Genomic DNA, 18701 nt, shown 5'->3' with positions numbered 1-18701 from the left:
TCAGTAGAACACTCCCTTACTGTCAAGAGGAGGGCCCAGCATCTACCCAGGTCCATGCACAGGGACCATCCAGGCAGAGGTAAAGGGGACAGGGGCATCCCATGGTTTTTGAGAATGAGTGTACTCTGACCAGGAAGGATGTGTCATTCTCCTCCTCAGTGACAGTAAACTTCATGTGTCAGCTTGCTGAAGCCATGACAGTCAGCTGTTCGGTCAAACGCTAGTCTAGATGTCCCTATAAAGATATTTTTTGGATGAGACAAACATTTAAATCAGTATACTCTGAGTGAAGTAGATCACCCTCTATCATGTAGCTTAGGTCCTACTGGTCAAATTTGTGCATCAAAGTAAGTAATGGTAGTAATAGATCTCATAAACCACTGAATAAAATAGGAATCCTGAGTCCACGTTTAAATAAATACAGGACTGTGGAAAGCTCCTCCCTACATTTGAATGTCAACTAATAAATGTGGAATGACAGAATTAGCAATCACCCTTTGGCAATCAGAATAATAATAATAATAATCATTCATCCAAGCAGAATTGTCAGTGAATGCTAAAACTAGTAGATTTGTGATATTTATAGAATCAAAGTATCTCTCTGTGAGATACTGCTGAATTACAAAGAGGTAAATATTTATTTCACAGGGGAAGTTTGGCCAGATGTTAGCAGAGTGATCAAAGCAATTGTCACCTGCAAGGGGAAAGTCAACTTCATGTACCTAGTGTGCTGAAAGAGACACAGTACCACTTCTGGGGTATTCTTGTCAAAACAACAATAATAGGGTCAACAGCAACGTCAGTGATGTTCACAGGGTGGAGGTTTATTTGTTTCTGGGGGCGCTTCACATGATTAGGGACCCAGTTTCTTTCTTTTTCATTTCCCCACCACAGGTGACCTTGACCTCCTAAGCCAAGATAGCCACACCCACGTTCCAGGTGGCAGGATGGAGTAGAGGGTGAAGAACAAACAAGAGTCCATGTGCACCACATCTTAAGGAAAGTTTCTGGAAGCTGAGGAGAGGATGCTTGCTTCCTTCCCTTTGATCAGAGTTCACTCACTGGACTGGCCTGGCTGCAAAGGGGGCTGGGAAATGTAGTCTTCATTTAGGGCAGCCATGTTCCCTGGTAAGCAATCCTAGTACCATGAAGGAGTTGTGGCTCTAATGGGCAGGGGAGGCAACTGACCCTGCCTGGCATGCTGCTGTTCTTTTGTTCCAAATCCATGTGTTTCTAACGTCCACTTCTTCCCCTGAGGATCTCCACTCACGTTGTCCCGTGCAACACGCCACACACAGCATACCCACATGTGCAGGAGCTCGGAGCCCACCTCTTGCAGTCTTTGACCCCCTAATGGGCCTGGGCCTGGCTCCTTCCTGTGCCTACCCATGACTTTACGTCTTAAGGTCACTTCCTTTAGAAATCGCAGTTTCATTCGGAAATGTCTCTGGGGCCTCTCTGCTGCCTAAGCTGATGTGACCGGGATGGCCAGCTTTTGCTCCTTTCCTTTCTAGATAAGCAAATTGAAATGCCTCCACTAAACAACCATGTCTCCTGAACTCATCCTTTATCAGAGCTGTGGGAAAAAGAATAAATTTGGAGTTTTGGAGATTAGCAGGGAGCCACAAGATGGGCCATGCTTCTGCACAAGGACCCTAAGAAATGCTGATTGCTAAGAAAGCACCAGGGCGAGAGGCTGGGCTCACAGGCAAAGGGCAGCAGCCATGTCACAGATTTCCTTCTCGTCTTCCCTCTTCACTGTGGAAGGACAGAATGGCGACTTCAGCAGTTCAAGAGCTGCCAGGCTGTGGTTTTGCTCACTGACACACAGCAGCTCTGCATGCTTACATTTTAACCATAGAGGCTTGCAGTGGCTAACGGGTACCTGTAACAGATCACCACAGTAGCAGAAGCAGAAAACAATATCTCAGGATCACAATAGACCCCTTTAGGCTTAGTGGAGTAAAAGTCCCTAAGCTGTGGGAGCTAAGAATACCCAGGCTCTTGACAAGCTTGCACCCATATAAGGAATGTAAGAAGCACCCTCCAAGAGAATTGCACCAACTCTTTTGCCTTGATGTACCCAAAACTTGCTTATGTATAAAAGTAAAAGCCCTGCTGTGCTCTGGGCTCAGACGTTGGGAATTATGCCTCTGTGATTCTGTATCCACAGCCTATATCATCTGTCTTCTTATTCATGTCACCCCGGGACCTCAGGGGCTATGACTGGCACTTAATCAGTGGGATGAATGGGCTATGAATATAAGCACATGGCCTATCTGACCCCTGCCTCCAGAGTGGGCACTGAACAAGGTCAGCCCTGGTGACATGAGCACCAACAAGGGGGCAGAGGAGGGCAGAATATGCTGGACTCATAGATCAGAGTGGAGAGGGCAGGGAAGACATGGCAGGAAAGGGCCCAAGTCAGAAGTGCCCCCAAGGAGAGGAGGCAAAGGATGAGCCAAGCAAGAGGTCCTCCATGAGTCAGAGGTTCCCAGCACAGGAAGGCTCAGGAGAGTCAGGGAGCCCCTTCCTCCTCGGAGGCTTGGGGAGAGGTATGTGCAACCCCCAGGCTGGACTCAGCCTCTCCCAGTCTCCCGGTCTTCCCAAACTGCCATTGAAGAAGCAGCTGTCACATGGAGACAGAGCTTACTGGAATTGGTGGTGGGAAGGTTGAGTCCACAACTTCTAAGAACAAGTCTTTGCCCAGCTCCAGCCGATCCCACCAAGGAACTCATGGAAGGAGCCTAAAGCATTCAGGTGACTGCAGAATGGCTCTTGGTGTGCAGTGGAGTTCTGCAGGGCCAGTTAGATGGTGCCACCACTGGGGTATGAGCTCTGTGTGCAGAGGAAGTCACCACCTCCACCCCAGGGAGCTCAGGTGGGGGCAGGCAAGGCATCCACCAGAGGCCCAGGATGTTGACCTAGTACAGTCCTGGTTTCTTGCTCCTGTCCAGCAGAGTACTCTCCTCCAGAGGCCACAGGGAGTGGAATGGAGGAGGCCAGGGGTTTCAGACAACCAGGTTTGGAGAGAAGAAACAAAGCCAGCCATGCTCAACCCAAAAAGAATGTGGCTGAGGCTGGGGGTTGGCTAACCCAGAGTCTGCCAACCTGCTTCTCTCAGCCCATTTCCCCTATGGAGACTAGGAAAGTGATATGTTTCTTTTCCCAGATTCCTTGCAGTTGGTGGAGAGCCATATTACACAACCAAAGTCTGTCAGTCGTCTTCTGGAGTAGCTTTTGCTTTCCTCCTAAGAGGACAGAGATTAAGATGAAGTCCCTTTTGTCTCCATTTTCCTGCCTTAAATAAAAGCATGGTGTCTGGAGCTATGGCAGCCATTTTCCAGGCATGAGAAAAGACTAAGTTAATTGCAGAGATGTTAGCTCTAAGATCATTGAGTCACTAAACCAATACCTGGCACCATTACAAAAACTCAATGGAAAAAATTGAAGAAGCCACTACAGTTGGGTTTTGCACTGGTTTTGCACTGTTTGCACTCCTGTACAGCAGGAAACCTGCCCATACCCTATGTAGGAGCAACTTAGTGAATTGCTACACAAAAGGAGTCATGACCCATGAAAGTCTAGCAACCCTAACTCCAAACAGAAGCCACAATGAAGTTTTCTCCTCTAAAGACTCCTTCCCCCACAGTTTCAACATATCACAGGTTATGTGCTGATTAAAGTGAAACAAAATGTTTTATTAAAGCATGTAGAGAGCACATAGTATTATCTGCTGTGAATACATGGCAGGTGCATAACATAGCCACTCAATCCAGACTGGCCCAGTGCAATATGCTAGCAGCTTCCGAAAGCCTCTGAAGCTTACTTCCCCACCACCTTGCCCACAGCAGCAGTCCACTCTGCACACTAAGCTGCCCTGGGAGAAAGGCATGTGTTTGGATTCTCTGTGTCTTTTGGCCATGCTCAGGCCAGATGGCTCTCCATGAGGAGTCCTGACACGGAAGGAGGGCACAGGTGGTGCTTCCTTTCCCTAGCAATGCCCCTCCTGGGCAATTGTCTGTTGGCCACCTTGCAGAAACAAGCCCCTTTGGCTGCATTGGCAGAAACCTCATAGGCACTCACAACCTCCTATCAAGGCCTCGTTTTTGCAATTCCTGGACACTGTCTGCCAGGGCCCCACCTCCTCTGCCTGTTGATGGTTTCACCACAAGCATGTCTAAAACTAACACACGCAGTGCCTCTCCAGACAAGACAAGAGAGGGAAACCGACAGCTGGAGAAGAGCTGGGGTCTGTATGCTGCCTGTGGGGAGTGTAAACTGTGAAGTGGAGGGATGCTAGTGGGGATGGGGGGACAGATACTAAAACAAGCCTGTGCTAGGAGAGACAGGGCGAGAGGGCTCCTGTGCTTCCAAGTCAAGAGACATCTGGTGCACTGAACCACAGACCAGGAGTCGGGATACCCGTGTTCTTGTTCCATCTCTATTACCAGCTGGCTGTGTCTCTGGGTAACTACTGACCTTAGTTAGCTTCCTGGACTGTGAAAAGCAGGGGTTGGATAAGAATGTCCCATGCAATTTGGGGGAAATACTTATTCTAAAAAAAAAAAAAAAAAAAAGTATTATTTTTGTTCATCTAAAGTTCAGTTTTTGAAAGACTGTTTCAGCTCTGATTCTTTGGGGAAATAATGTCAATAGGTGCAAAACCTTTTACTTCTCAGAGCACTTTCATATCAATGATTTCCTGCTCGGAACTTTCTTGAAGATCATTAGATGAGGTCCCATTTCCCCCGCTCCACAGAGAGGGAGTAAGGCCCAGAGCAGTGGAGCAGGGCTGAGGCCAGAATCCAGATCTTATGGGGTTACTGTACCCAGCTCTGTAGCGTATTCCTCACACAAAGGTGCAGGGCGTGGCAGGAGGGGGAACCAGCAGGTTGGTGCTCAAGGGTGGGACCAAGTAACCTTAAGGAGGGGACATCTTTCTCCAACTAGTCCTCTGAGAAGCAGCCTCTTGTTCTGAGTCCTTCCAGAGGGACATGTAGCACCTTTTGGCCATTTATAAACCCCAAAGACACCTACCTGTCTGCCATTTACTCACCTACACTAGAGTTCTAACTTACAAAGGCACCTCTGTGCTGGGAGCAGCCTGGTTCCTGAGCAGCCCCTTTTCTCACTCTGAAGCCAGAAAAATAGGTCTGCATCAGGGTTGCCAGATGACATTCAAGACACTTAGTTAAACTTGAACTCCAGATAAACAGCCAAAATATATTTAGGATAAGTATATACCATGCAATTTGGGGGACATACTTATTCTTAGAAAAAACAGTATTATTTTTATTCATCTTCAATTAGCTGAGCGTCCTGTATTTTTATTTACTGAATATGCAAAGGGGAGGAGTGGTATATTCAGGTTTCCTCCTAGCAGCTCATGAGAGCCAATTGCAAAATTTTTAGGAGTTATATGATTAAGTTGTTAAACCACTGGTAGCTTGAAATCAAACATGATTGGATTATTCACGTGATAGAAATTGCCAGTCACCGCTAATAAGTGCTTTTCTCTCTTTAGAGCTGGTTTTGAAGCATTTACAACACACCACTATCTACTGGCTTCCTTGTCTTTGACATCCTGAGTAAAGACAGAAACCATGTCCTCGGGACTCTACACCCATAGGAGTCAGATAATTTAGTGTATTAGAAAATGGAATTCCCCACTCCTAGGATCCTAGAACACGGGATTTTGGAAACTTAGATCTCTAAAGCAAGGATGTTAGGATCTCAGATTTTCAGAAAAGGATGTGAGCGTGGAAAGCAGGGGCTTCAGACACTCGCTACCCGTCCCTCTCTAGCACATGGACAGGTGCTGGCCCTCCTGGCTCAGGGCCCAGACCTCTTGCGGGCCACGATGAAGCACATGCCGTCGTTGGGAGCGGTGGTGGCGGAGTAGTTCTGGGGGTTGTGCAGGAGCCGCTCGATGTCGAAGCCGGCGTCCAGCACCGCCTGCTCCACCTCCTCCTTCTTCAGGGACACGCAGGAGAACTTGAGCTTCCCCACCATGTAGGACGAGATGTTGAGCGTGACTGTGGTCACCAGGTGGCCGCCCGGCTTGAGCAGCGAGGCGAGGTTGCGGAGCGCGGCGCGGTAGGCGTCGAGGCTGCAGCAGGCGCACTCCATGGCCAGCAGGGTGAGCACGCAGTCTGCGGGGGGCAGCACCGCGGGCGCCAGCGGGTTGCCCAGGTTGGCATCGCACTTGAGCACGCGCTTCACGGTGGCCCGCAGCTTCTCGGCCTTCTCCTGCCAGCGGCCACTGTGGAGAGGGCGGGGCTCAGGGAAGGCACGTCCAGGCTCAGGGAAGGCACTCTGCCCCCCACCACCCGCGAGCAGTGGACGGGTTAGTCCCCAAGTCCCTGTGTGACCAGGCAGTGACTCTTCCCTAATCTCGGCCTTGGTTCCCCAGCAGAAGCATGGTGAGGGAGAGTGGGCCAAAACCGTGATAAGCACCTCCCACTCTCCCATTCCAGTGAGCCCCCTTTGTGTGATCCCCAGGAAGGGAAGAGCCCCAAGTGTGGGCTGGTCAGATCAGCGTGGTCAGATGGAGGGATGAGCTGCAGATGGGTATGTGGATGTCGTTATTTTAAAAATACAATGTCCAGGGATGAAAAGCAGATCCAGGAAGATAACAGGGAGCAAATTACTGTTAGAAAGTTCAAAAGTATGTGAAACTAACCACAGATTGTTTAGACATACTTAAATATGTGATAAAATTCTTTTTGAAACACAAAGCAATGAGAAATAGGTAACCCATATTAGTGATTATCTCAGGTGGAGAGGCAGGGAGCTAGGAGGGGGAGAAGCCCAGGAGAGCCTACACTGTGCCTGAGTGCAGGGTGGTGGTGAGCGCAGGCCTGTCATGGCAGGTGGAGACAATAGAAGGAGGGAGAGGGAAAGAGGGAGGAGTGCAAGGAGAAAAGGAGGGAGAGAGGAAAGAGAGGGAGGGAGGGAGGGAGGAAGGGCCCTGTCACCTGTCTTCAGGGTTTATACTTGGTTCGGTCACATTTCAATACAGTCCTGTGATCCTAAAACTCAGAGGTCCCTCTACTCTCTCCCCACCCCAAGACATCTGGTCCCATCTTGAGGATCCTACTGTCCTCAAAATGTCAGGGAATACCGAGAGGCCAGAGAGCCCTCTGAGAAAGTTGGGTGAGGCCCAGCAGGGGACCATGCCAAGCTATGCCCCCACCTGTTCCCTTCCAGCTCGCAGGCAAATTTTAGAGCAGGGGTCCAGTCATAGGCCCCTGGCTCCTTCCTCAGCCACTTCTCCAGCTCCTCCCGGTTGCGGTCAGTGAAGTCGGAAAGTGTGATATCCGTGAAGGCCTCGCAGGCAGCCAGCACTTGGTAGATGGTGGGGCCTGAGCCAATGTCAATCAGCGTGTCCCCCCGGAGACCCCCTGTGAGAGGGAGAGGGACCACTGAGGCTGGTACAGGGCAGGTAAAAGAAATGAGACCCAGAACAGACCAAAGAGCACAAGGCACAGAGGACACACACCCTGGCCTTCCCCAAGAGGAAGCCCCACCAAGCAAGAGGGTTTTTCTGACTTGGTGGCTTCCAGCAGGCTAAGAACCATGCTACACACTTTATATAAGTTAATTTCCATTTACAACCCAGAGCCACCTGTGTGGCAACTACTCCTGTTATGCCCATTTTACAGATTAGAAACCTGACTCTGAGAAAGGTCAAACAATTTGCCCAGTGTCTTACTGGGGACTGGAATCCCAGGCCCTGCTCTGGAGAAGATTCAGATTCTGGAGTGTCCCCAGGCAGAAGCCCTTTAATTCTCAGGCTCCCTGGACATCAGCCCCACCTAAGTGGGTTCCTTGGCAGAGAAGCAGAATGTGGGGCCAGGGAAGTGAAGGGCTAAGGAGGAGATGACCTGGGAAGATCCCCGGTTAGTCCAGGCCTACTCCAAAGCTGCAAGGAAGCATGAGTCCCAGCATTCCCTCCGGGGCCAGGCTGGAGCCTCTCTGTTCTCTGATTTCTGCTTTCCCCACCTGCCCACTTGACAGGCCCTATAGCCTGTCAGCCCTCTCTTGCCCCTGGGCCACCAGGCAGCTCTCTCTCCCTCACTGTTCTCTAGCCAAGTACCCAGTGTGAGGACCCGGCTGCACAAACAAGAAGGACATGGCCAAAGGCTGTGTGGGCAAGTGGTTATCATGGGTCCACATTATGGACGGTTCAGACAAGGGTGCTGGGCGGAGGGCCCTGCCAGCAGGTGAATGACAGGGCTGAGACCCCACCCAGCCCACCCCAGTAGGGCTCTCCTCAGCCACAACCAGGCTCAGCGTTCCAGGTGGTGCCATCCCGACCTTCCCACAGTCCATTTGCCCTTGACTTCCTGGGGCCTCAGAGCAGGGCTGGACTTGGTGATAATCGGAGAGCCTTGGCCACCCACCTCTCCTCGAGGCCTTCCGGGAGAGTAGTTTGGGAGCTGCAGGGTCCTGAGCCCTGGGCCTCACAGCTCCTCAGCTCCTCAGTGGGAGACAGACCTGACCTCTAGGAATGCAGCTGCCCAGAGAGGCCCAGGGTCCCACCCCACCCCACGTCTGCAGCCCTTAAAGGAACCTAGACTCCCCCAGGACACTCTTTCTGTCTCCCATCTGAGGTCCCTGGAGAGAGGCTGAGGGGCAAGGGCCACCTCTCTTCACCTGGGCCAAAGGTCTTGTGGAGACACTCCAGGTTAAACTTGATCATCTCCGCCTCAGGCAAGGGGCCATCCTCGAAGCTGTAGTAGGTGGCCAGGTAGTCCCTGGGCAGGAAGTGTTTCTGGTACACATCGCCGCCCGTGAAGCTGCCCTCCATGGTGGCCCTGAGCTCCAATCCTTCTGCCTGCCTGCCTGCCCGTGTCTTATAAGGTCTCATCACTCCATACTCCACCCCCAGAATTCCTGAATCTCCCTTGCTCCTCCCATGCTGGCCTGTCCTTGAGTTTCCTCTTCCGGAAGGATGCAGAGGGGATGGGGACCCTTACGCTTCCACACTGGCATGTCCTACCTGATCCTCTTCTAAATCCAGAGCCATGATGGCTGCAGCTGCCTCCTTTAGAAAGTGATGTATGTCCATCAGGGGCCCTTGGTGGCGGCCAGTCCTGGGTGCAGCTCTTGCCTGCATGCCACTGGGGCAGGTGCCAGACTCCCGTTTTCCCATCTGTGTGCCCACTTTACTGGCTGGGAGAATCAAAGGCACACCCCTGGGTCACAGGTACCCTGGGCCTGAGCACACAGGAAAGTTGCCATCTGAACCCTGGTGGTCAGCAGGGCCAGTGGCTCTCTCTAGGTCAGGCAGTGGGCATTACTGCAGGTACCCCAGTCCTGCTGGAGATCAGAGTTCAGACCCAGGGGAGGGCAGAGCAGGATGCACTCCCTCACTGGGGGAGGGCACAGGGAGGTCAGAAGTTGCCCTCAGTCTCCATGGCTGCAGGCAATGCATCCAACCAGAAAGCATAGACTGTCTGGAGTCTTGGCTTCATGGACTCCCCATGTGACTTGGGTACGTGAATCCCTGCGCCTCAGTGTTCTTCCCTTTCAAATGGGGATGGGTTGTAAAATCTCCCACAGACAGAGAAACACTCCACCTCCTTTTTTTGGAACAGGAAACGGCTCTGACTTGGCCACACACCAGACTGAAATGAATCTGCCACCCTGGAGGTTCGGCCTGCTGCCCTGGAATGGGAGAGATAAGAATGTGTTGTTCTGACGTTAAGTAAACAAACAATTCTGACTCCCAGAGACCCCGACAGCCTGCGGCCTCCACAGAGGCAGGATCAACCAGCGGTCACTCGCCCTGGCTTCCAGGGGAGGCCTGGGACCATGGCTGAGTAGGCAGAAAACTGCTGTGTTCACATTACATAACCCAAGGAGAGTTTAATAAAGGGACAGTAGTAACAAAGATGCCGCAGCATTGAGGGAAGCCACACTTGCCTGTGATAGTCAGGGTACCCTGGAGAAACAAAACCAGTAGGCTGTGCCCATAGAGAGAAAAGATTTGTCTTAGGGAATTGGCTCTCAGGATTATGGAGGACAGCAAGTTCAAATCTGCAGAGTGGGCTGCAGGCTAGAGACTCAGAGAAGAACTAATATAGTTCAAGTCTTAGGATCACCGGCTGCAGAATGATTCTCTGCTTGGGGAAGGTCAGTCTTGCTGCACCTGATTGGATGAGGCCCACCCACGTTAGGGAGGGCAATTTGCTTTACTCACAATCCACTGGCTTAAGTGTTACCCTCATCAAAAACACCCTCACAATAACTGTAATGCACGGATAAAAGAAAAAAACTCTCATAGAAGCCTCCGGAATGATGATAGACCACACATGGATACCATGGCAGAGTCAGGTTGCCACCGAGAATGAATATCACAATAACTCAGGGCTGGTGGCAGACAGGAGCCATGATTCTCTGAGACCTGAGACGGAGCTGAGTAGAGAAGGCCTCCTGCAGCAGCCAACAGACAAACTGAGGAATAAGTGCCCTCCTCCCCCCCACCCCAATATCCTGCTGAGTCCAGCTGAAACCCAGAGGGCAAGGGAACTGCAGATGGGGTCCCCTGAGGCAGTCTCCAGAGGCCCACGACTGTGGGAAGGAAGGAGAGTGGATGCCCAGCACAGCATCCCAGTCCCGGTTACAGAAGTGAAGTGGGGATGCATGCACCCTCCAGGAGCTGCCCAGAGCCGGGCAGTGAGGTGGGGCATCTAGGGCTCTCTGCACAGTTGAGGAAGCCCATCCCTCCCAGAACCATTCACCTGCTGCAGTTGGATTCCCTTGGAGGGTCAAAGGTCGCCCTCCCCAACACCAGGGCTCCAGTGCCTCTTGCAACCCACAGGAATGAAGGCAAGCTCTTGCACTGGGGCAATCCAGAGCTTCCACACTCTGCCTCCACCCTGCCTCTCCACAGCCTCCGCCTTCTCCATCCCAACTCACATCCTGCTCCCAGCCTGGCCAGGGGTCCTCACGGCAGTGGGTCATCTGCTCCAGCTTACATCTCTGTGGATGGATTCTAAGAAGGGGGTTTTCAGCCTCAGGGCCATTGACATTTTGGGCCAGATAATTCTTTGTTGGGGCAGGGATGCTGAACTGTGTATTGTATGATTTTTAGCAATCCTGGCCTCTGCCCACTAGAGGCCAGTAGCATCCAGTTCCCAGTTGTCACAACCAAGAATGTCTTCAGACATTGCCACAGGTATCCTAGCAGGAAAAGCTGCCCCAGCTGAGGACCTCTGTCCTAAGGTCTGCTCACATCACCTGGACGACATCTGTTCGTGTCAGGGCAGTTTTGGTGCCTCTGAAGAAGGTGTGCATCATTTCGGGCATCTTTTTATTTGTTTTATTTTTATTTATTTGGTTTTGCTATGAGGCAGGCTCTTGCCAAATTGCCTCCATCAAACTTGTGAACCTCCTGCCTCAGTCTCTCCAATACCTGGGACCAGGTATTTCTATACTGTGATTTTTCAGTAGCTCAAGGAAAGGATCATTCAGAGGAATTTTGCCATAATTTTAAACCAATGGACAAATTAAAAAAAAAAAAAAAAAAAAAAAAAAAGGAAACCACCTAAAAAGTCATCCAGTCAGCAAACATCAGTCTCCTCCCATTTAGGAAAACCAGGGTCGCAGCAGGTCACACACTCTGCGACCTCAGTCATCAGTCTTCCTGCTTGACTCTGCAGAGTGAAGAGAACAGCCCAGTAGCAGGGAACCCTTAAATATAAACAGAGTCTGTTTTGTCTGCTGAGATGCAATCCTCACCTCACCCCAAAACTCCCAAAATACAGGCTCTGTGTCTTTGATATGTAAAAAAAAAATATCAACCACAGATACCACAGAATTTGATTCATGCCATCACTGCTGATTAGTTACCAAGGCTCAGGGTGAAGAATTTTCTAACCTTAGAAGAAAGCCCAAAGGGCTGGGCATGTGGCACATGCCTATAATCCTAGTGTCTCGGGAGGCTAATGTAGGAGGACTGTGAATTCAATGCCAACCTCAGCAACTTAGCAAGGACCTAAGCAACTCAGAAAGACCCTGTCACTAAGTAAAATATATTTTTTTAAAAAAAGGGCTGGGGATGTGACTCAGTGGTTAAGCACCCCTGGGTTCAAAAAGAAGAAGAAGAAGAAGAAGAAGAGGAGGAGGAGGAGGAGGAGGAGGAGGAGGAGGAGGAGGAGGAGGAGGAGGAGAAGGAAGAAAAAGAAGAAAGCCTAAGCCCAAAGGGAAAGAAATGACAGATTCATCATTCCAATTCAAATCATATTATATCATATGTTATATTATTATGACAACACTAATAAAATTAACAGTCCTAAAAAATTAAAAGGAAAAAAAACATTGTTTTTCTTTTGGGAGATTAATTTAGCAATTATTTGCCTAAGTTACTTGTACTAAATTATTTTTTAAGTTTTCAAACTGTGACTCAGTATTCTCACATATAGGAATCCAATCTAAAGCCAGCATCCAAAACACAGAAAAAGCTGTGGGCATTCCCAAACACTCTGATCTTGTCATCTGCTGTGGAAACCTGTGCATCTACTACCTGCAACCACTAAGGGAGCGGAGCAACCTTACTGAAGTCAGTGGCCATCAAAAACCGTCATTTCCAAAACCCAAAGAGTGACGGAGAGGGTCAGTGCTGGGAGGGCAGAGCAGACCCTCGGGAGCACCCGCGGGAGATGACAGCCCAGCACAAGTGTGCAGGGGTGAATGTGTGGAGGAGACATGACAGGAGAACCCCAGTGCAGACAGTGCACCCCATGCCACCTACCATCTCGACCCCCCGGAACGTGTGTCAATCAGACCCCACATCCATTCATATTAGTAAGTTAAGTGGACGCCTAATTTCACTGGGCCCTGGCTGGACAGGCAGCCGGGCCATCACCATCTGGCATATGATTGATGCTTTGCTTACTGACTGGAAGGAAACACCCCAGAGTCCAGGCCCTGGGGGGCTGGGGGAAATTTACATGTAACACAACCTGATGATGAGAATTATGATGGAAGACAGATTAAAATTTATATTCTGAAATGTTTTCCCGCTACCTGGAAAACCTGAACATAACGGTGGACTGCCTTTGGTTCTGGCGACAGGACTCGGGCTCTCCTGGTCAAACTGTGATGGCCTCTGTGCTCTCTCAGAGCTGGTAGGAGAGGCCAGAATCTCAGAAATGGAATCTGCATCATCACCGACTCCCCGGATGATTCCTGGGTGCTCGAATGGGTGAGCAACACAGCTGAGGGACAAAGACAAGTGAGAGGGCAGCGTGCTTTGATGGGCAGAGGGTGCCTTGGAGGCAGCTTTGGGCAGGAGGCCTGGCATTTAAATCTAGACCCCATCATCGCTGCCAGGCCATGGCCTACAAGACACAGCCCCTTCCTAGTCACTGAGGGAGCACAGCGGGACCTACTTCACAGGTGAAGGTGACAGGAGACACCTGGCATGCAGTAGGCACACAATAAGCAGCAGGGACTTCCACTCAAGATTGCACAGAGCAACTCATCACCAACCTGTGTACCAGGCTTGCCCATTGGTACCCACTAGGGTTTGGGGCCTGAAATCCCTTTCCTCTAAGGTGAATTTTGGAAAGGGATTTGACTACATTTTTTATTTTTAATATACAGCTTTGTCTTGAGGTCATCGTACATACCCATGCAATCACAAGAATGTGAGAGTCCACGTACCCTCCACCCAGTTTCCCACCACGGAAATGTTTTTCAAACCAATAATACAAAATCACAAGCAGGGCATCGACCTCAGTATGATCTCCTGGTCTTATTCAGGTTTCCTGGTTCTACACATGTGCATGTTTATGTGTGGGTGCAGTTTGACGCAATGTTGTGACCTGTCCTCCTCATGTATAACAACACTTTTTATATTTATCCAAACATAGGGCCTGCCATGATTTTCAGGGGCCCTGCCTATGTTTATTCCTGCACTCATCAAAGAGAAAAGATTGATTCTACAAGTGGATGAAGTAAACAAGATTAAAGGTTGGGGGAATATTTGACAAAGTTAAGGACAAGCTGTTTTCCAGGACAGGCTCACTGACCCTGACCAGGGAAATGTTAGCCATCTCTGGATACCATTTCTTCACCCTAAGGGATCTTTCCTCTCTGGTTTTTCTTGTTTTTCCAACCAAACCCCAAGAAAGGTCTACTGGAACCATTGGCTGACCCTGCATCTCTCTTTATCTCTGTCTCTACCTCTTTGTCTGACTGTCCCTGTGGGTGTCTCTGACCCTCTGTAATTCTCTCCCTCCCCCTGCACCAACTCCACCCCCCATGAACTGGAACCAAGAACGCTCAAGGACACATATCCATGACCCCATTGCATTCCTCTGTTCTTGATAATTTATTTAGCAGATAAAGTTCGGCCAGAAAACCAACACGGAGGTTCTGGCTTCCTCTGTGTTGATCTGAGCCCTTCCTGAGAGGGAACCCTGTCCAAGGAGATGATTCGACTCCCAGCACAAGAGTCCAGGAAGGAAAAGTGGGCTGGCTGGGCTGACAGAGCAGGCAGAGCAGCAGGACCCCAGCAAGCATGGAAGGCAGGCTGGGTATGGGAGGAGACCACCCAGCCACCTACGAGAGCTTCCACTTGGACACCTGAAATTTAACCTGGAGAACTGCTTCCAATCCTCCTCTGCAGGTGAGTGGTGGGGTCCATATTGGGAGGAGAAGGGGATGCACCTACAGGTGGTAGCAGGAGACCCCCCTACCCAGGCCACTGAGTAGTAAGGATGCTGCAGAAGTAGCCCCGACCCATCCTGGCTGCCAATCAACCTACAAGGCCTCTACCAGTATGCAGGGTGGGTGTGTCTGGAGCCCTTGGCCTTGGAAGCCAAAGAGCTGGGCTAGAGTCTGTGGCAATCTGCCTCAGTGTCTTCACCTGTAAAATGGGAGTCGGGGGCGGTAACCTCAGACCCGCGAGACACCCAGGCCTGTGCTGGAGAAATATGGGAGATCAGACAGGAGCACAGTGCCTGCCTCCCCTGCCTCCTCTGTCAAAAGGCCTTAAAACAGGACTTTGGCTGGGTATGGTGGCACACAACTGTAATCCCAGTGACTCAGGAGACTGAGGCAGGAGGATTGCAAGTTTAAAGCCAGCTTCAGCAAAAGTGTGGCACTAAGCAACTCAGTGAGACCCTGTCTCTAAATGAAATACAAAATAGGGCTGGGGATGTGGCTCAGTGGTTGAGTGCCCTTGAGTTCAATCCCTGGTACACCTGACCCATTAAAAAAAAACAACAACAAAAAACAAGACTTTGTAGCATTTGTGGGCTCTTGAATCCCCATGAGCATTTTTGTACATACAAACACACACATGCACACATTCATAATTTTTTACAAAAAACAAAGAGAGTTTATGGTTACCCAAAGTCAAACCACAGCACTCAGTTTACAAATGCTTGCTCTGGGGCATTGGCATTGGGTGAACCAGTAGATCAGTTCTTAAGTTCCTCAGTGTACCCAAAGGGAGACTGAGACTCAGTGTGGGAGAAAGGGAGAAGTGTAGACAGCCGCCAGCCAGACAACAGTAACAACAGCAAAACTAAATGTCAGGTGATTTAGTATTGCCATGCACAGTTGGGCAGGGTGTACACTGCACAGACCTAGGGGTGGTTCAGTCTCTCAAAACAAAAAAATCTTGCCAAATATGTAATAGGTGCCAAGTAAAATGTATCAAGCAACACTCACAGAAACACAGAGGAAAGGACACTTAATGCTCCCAAAGAAACCTGAGACTTCCTGGAACAGGGATGTTGGCACTGGGTTTTGACAGATGGATGGATATTAAGGGATAACAGAGGAGGGAGGAAGCTAGCTGGGATTAGAGAGTGTACATTTAGCGTTGCCTTTGCCCCCTAACTCAGCACCACATCCTGTCCTCCCCTGATCGGCTGAGCTGATTATGGACCCACTGTCTCAGTCTTCAGTCCTTATCCAAGGCTTTGTGCATTAATCAGGGTTCTCTAGAGGAACAGAATCAACAGGAAGTATGATTATAAAAAGGGGATTTATTAGATTGGCTTACATGGCCAGAAGTTAGATAGTCCACGATGGCCGTCTGCAGCTGGAGAGCTGGAAGAACCAGCAGCAATGCAGTCCAAGACAGGGAAGCCCCATAACAAGAAGAATCATCAGGTATCAACCCTGGTCCAAGACCAAGGCTTCTGGAAACTACCTGGAGAATCACTGGCAGAGTCTGCTTTGGAAGAGTGAAGAAGCGAGAGTTGGATATCCTCAGACAATGGAAGCAGCGATCAAGAACCCGTTCAAGGAGAGCCGAGCTTGCATCTGCATCTGCTTTCTTGTTTTTCCAACTTTTAGTCCATCCGAGCCACCATCCTATTGGGCGGTGCTGCCCACACTTAGGGCAGGGCCCCACTTCAGTTCACTATCCCACATTCCAATCATTCCTAGACACACCCTCATGGACATACCCAGAAGCGTCTTAATCATCGGCATCTCTTAATCCAATCAAGTTGACAATTGACATTTGACAATTCAAATTAACCATTACACTCTGTCTCTGGTTACTTTCCACACTGTTTCAAATCCGGAATCAGAATGCCATTGGAAATAAACCAATTCAACAGGAAGTCAATCCTAACCTGTCCAGAAGGCCAGGACTTGTCCTACCAGGCCCCCAGCAGCCCCCACCAGCACCTCGGGGCATCAAGAAGGTTTGGTGTGTGTATCGGGCTATGCCCACCCTCCAGCTGCTCTCCTCTGAGCCCCAGGTGTGAGTCTGGTGCCCTGCACGGCCCAGAGGCTACTCAGAGGCAGGCTCAGGCCTCCTCTGTGTCTCCCCGCTTGGATGGAGTAAGGAGAGCTCAGGGTTCTTCTCCGTCTCCCACAGCAGGGCAGGGAGCTGGGTGTTCCCCAGGCCCTCCCAATGCTGTGTCCCTCAGGAGGGGTGCAGGGGACATCCCAGCAGGCATTGGCCCTGGCCTCACCACCTACCAGTTGCTCTCAGCCTGTGAGGCCTTTCAGGATCATCACCATGGAAAACCCCGAGCAGTGGGAGCTGGGGAAATGGCTGAAGAAGAGCCAGGGGCCTTGACTGGTCCCCAGCCATGCAATTGTGTGTGACAGGTACCTGCAGGCCACCCCTGTGCCACCATCTTCTCAGATGAGACCCCAGCCTTCTTCACCCTCCATCTCCTTCCCTTCCTCCTGATCTGCTTGCCTCTCATCAGCCATGGCCTCTCCCTCCAGGGCAGTCCCACCTGGAGCTGCCTGGGGTTCCCTGCCCTGCTCCTCACTTCTTTGTGCCCACCCAGCCTGTAGTACTGGTTTTGGTCTCCACTCCTCCTGGAAGTCTCCTTGATTGCGCCAGCCCACAGTGAGCCCATGGCTCACCTTCTCCTCGCATCTAGTGTTGGGATGTGAGACAGACGTCACCAAAAGACATGGGCTGCACAGAATCCCCCGTGACTGTCCCCTCAGCACATTGCCCAGTCCCACAGAGAAATAGCGTGGGCCCCCACAGGCACTGTCTCCAGTGGGGTCCACAAAGAGTAAATGCATCCACCAGAGCCCTGGGGGGAGAGCAATTCCCACCCCGATTGTACAGCTAGAGAAGCAGGCCCTGGCCTGGAGAGCAGCCTCTAACCCACCTCAGAGCAGCACAGAGGCAGGAGTCCCCACCTGGATGGAGCCACCAAAGATGGGGGAGCAATACAAGAGTGCTGCCCTAGCCCTGGGCGTGGGTGCAGGTAGGTGCAGCCTGGAGCCCAGGGCTGGAGCGTCTCTAGGTGCAGGGACTGAGCCGGGACTGAGCAGTTGGTCCAACCTGGGCTTTATTCCCTTCCACCATCTTTCAAGGATCTGGGGGTCAGGCCCTCATCTAGGTGCTGGTTGACCTGCACAAGGACTTGTCTCATGGAGCTCATCTCCTGTGGGGAAGGCCACCACCAAACGAGACAGAGAGACATGCAGACAAACTCAAGAAAGGAGAGCAAAGACTTCAGCTGGGCAGAGGGGGCGGATGCTGGGCCAGGATGGACAGCCTCACCCAGGACAGCATGAGTTGCTTCTAGGATGAAGGGAGAGAGAAAGGACCGAGGATCCAGGGAAGAGTATGTGAGGCTGTGCACTGCGAAGGCAGGGGCCAGGCCACCGGATGAGTCATGAGAAGGTGGTCACATGGGGAAGATGAAGAGGAGGCGATCAGGATCAAAGAGGGTGGCAGAGGCCACATCCTGAGGGCCCCAAAGGCCGTGGTAAGGAGTGAGGGTGATGTTCTGAGTCTCCAGGCAAGAGAGAAGGAGTGATGTGGTCTGTGCAGTGTTTAAAGAACTGCTCATCACCCAGCAGAGGATACCCGGGAGGGCAAGTGCAGAACTGGATGGAGCTGGAGGAGGTGGTAGACACCCTCCAGGGCAGAGCTAAGGGTGGCTCCAACCAGGGAGAGCCCTAGAGGGGCTCAGAGGTGGCCGGGGTCTGCAGTCACACTGTGGGGGGACCAGCCACCTGCTGATGATGTGAGGGGACATGAAGAGTCAAGCTGGCCCCAGGGTTTTGGCCAGAGCCACAGGAAGGAAGGAGGGGCCAGCTGCAGAAAGGGTGTGGGAGGAGCAAGGTCTGGGAGCAAGTGCACTGTCTGGGCTGGAGCTGCCAGGGTGACGAGGAAGCAGAGGTGTCCTGAGCAATGGCTAGGCGTATCTGGACCTCCAAGGTGACGGCAGGGCTGGGATGTC

General features: G+C 51.1%; 1 protein-coding gene across 1 annotated transcript; it reads right to left on the bottom strand.

The window, feature by feature from the left end:
- Positions 1–3680: 3680 nt before the first annotated feature.
- On the bottom strand, positions 3681–8849 carry INMT (indolethylamine N-methyltransferase). The gene is made up of 3 exons (XM_079150870.1): positions 8662–8849; positions 7199–7406; positions 3681–6265 (listed from the first exon to the last, which is right to left on the bottom strand). The coding sequence occupies exons 1-3, from the start codon at positions 8813–8815 to the stop codon at positions 5836–5838; spliced, it is 792 nt and encodes a 263-aa protein (XP_079006996.1). The 5' UTR covers positions 8816–8849; the 3' UTR covers positions 3681–5835.
- Positions 8850–18701: the final 9852 nt, after the last annotated feature.

The sequence above is a fragment of the Sciurus vulgaris genome (genome assembly GCF_902686455.1).
Source record: "Sciurus vulgaris genome assembly, chromosome: 8".
Classification (NCBI taxonomy): domain Eukaryota; kingdom Metazoa; phylum Chordata; class Mammalia; order Rodentia; family Sciuridae; genus Sciurus; species Sciurus vulgaris.
The sequence above is the reverse complement of the archived record's forward strand: the minus strand, read 5'-3'. Positions and strand labels throughout refer to the sequence as shown.

Excerpts from the sequence above, each read along its gene's own strand:
- INMT (XM_079150870.1), bottom strand. The coding sequence starts at position 8,815 with ATGGAGGGCAGCTTCACGGGCGGCGATGTGTACCAGAAACACTTCCTG. Across the intron at positions 7,407-8,661 it reads CCACAAGACCTTTGGCCCAG|GGGGTCTCCGGGGGGACACG; the intron begins GTGAAGAGAGGT and ends TCCCTCTCACAG. Across the intron at positions 6,266-7,198 it reads TGCGAGCTGGAAGGGAACAG|TGGCCGCTGGCAGGAGAAGG; the intron begins GTGGGGGCATAG and ends CCCTCTCCACAG.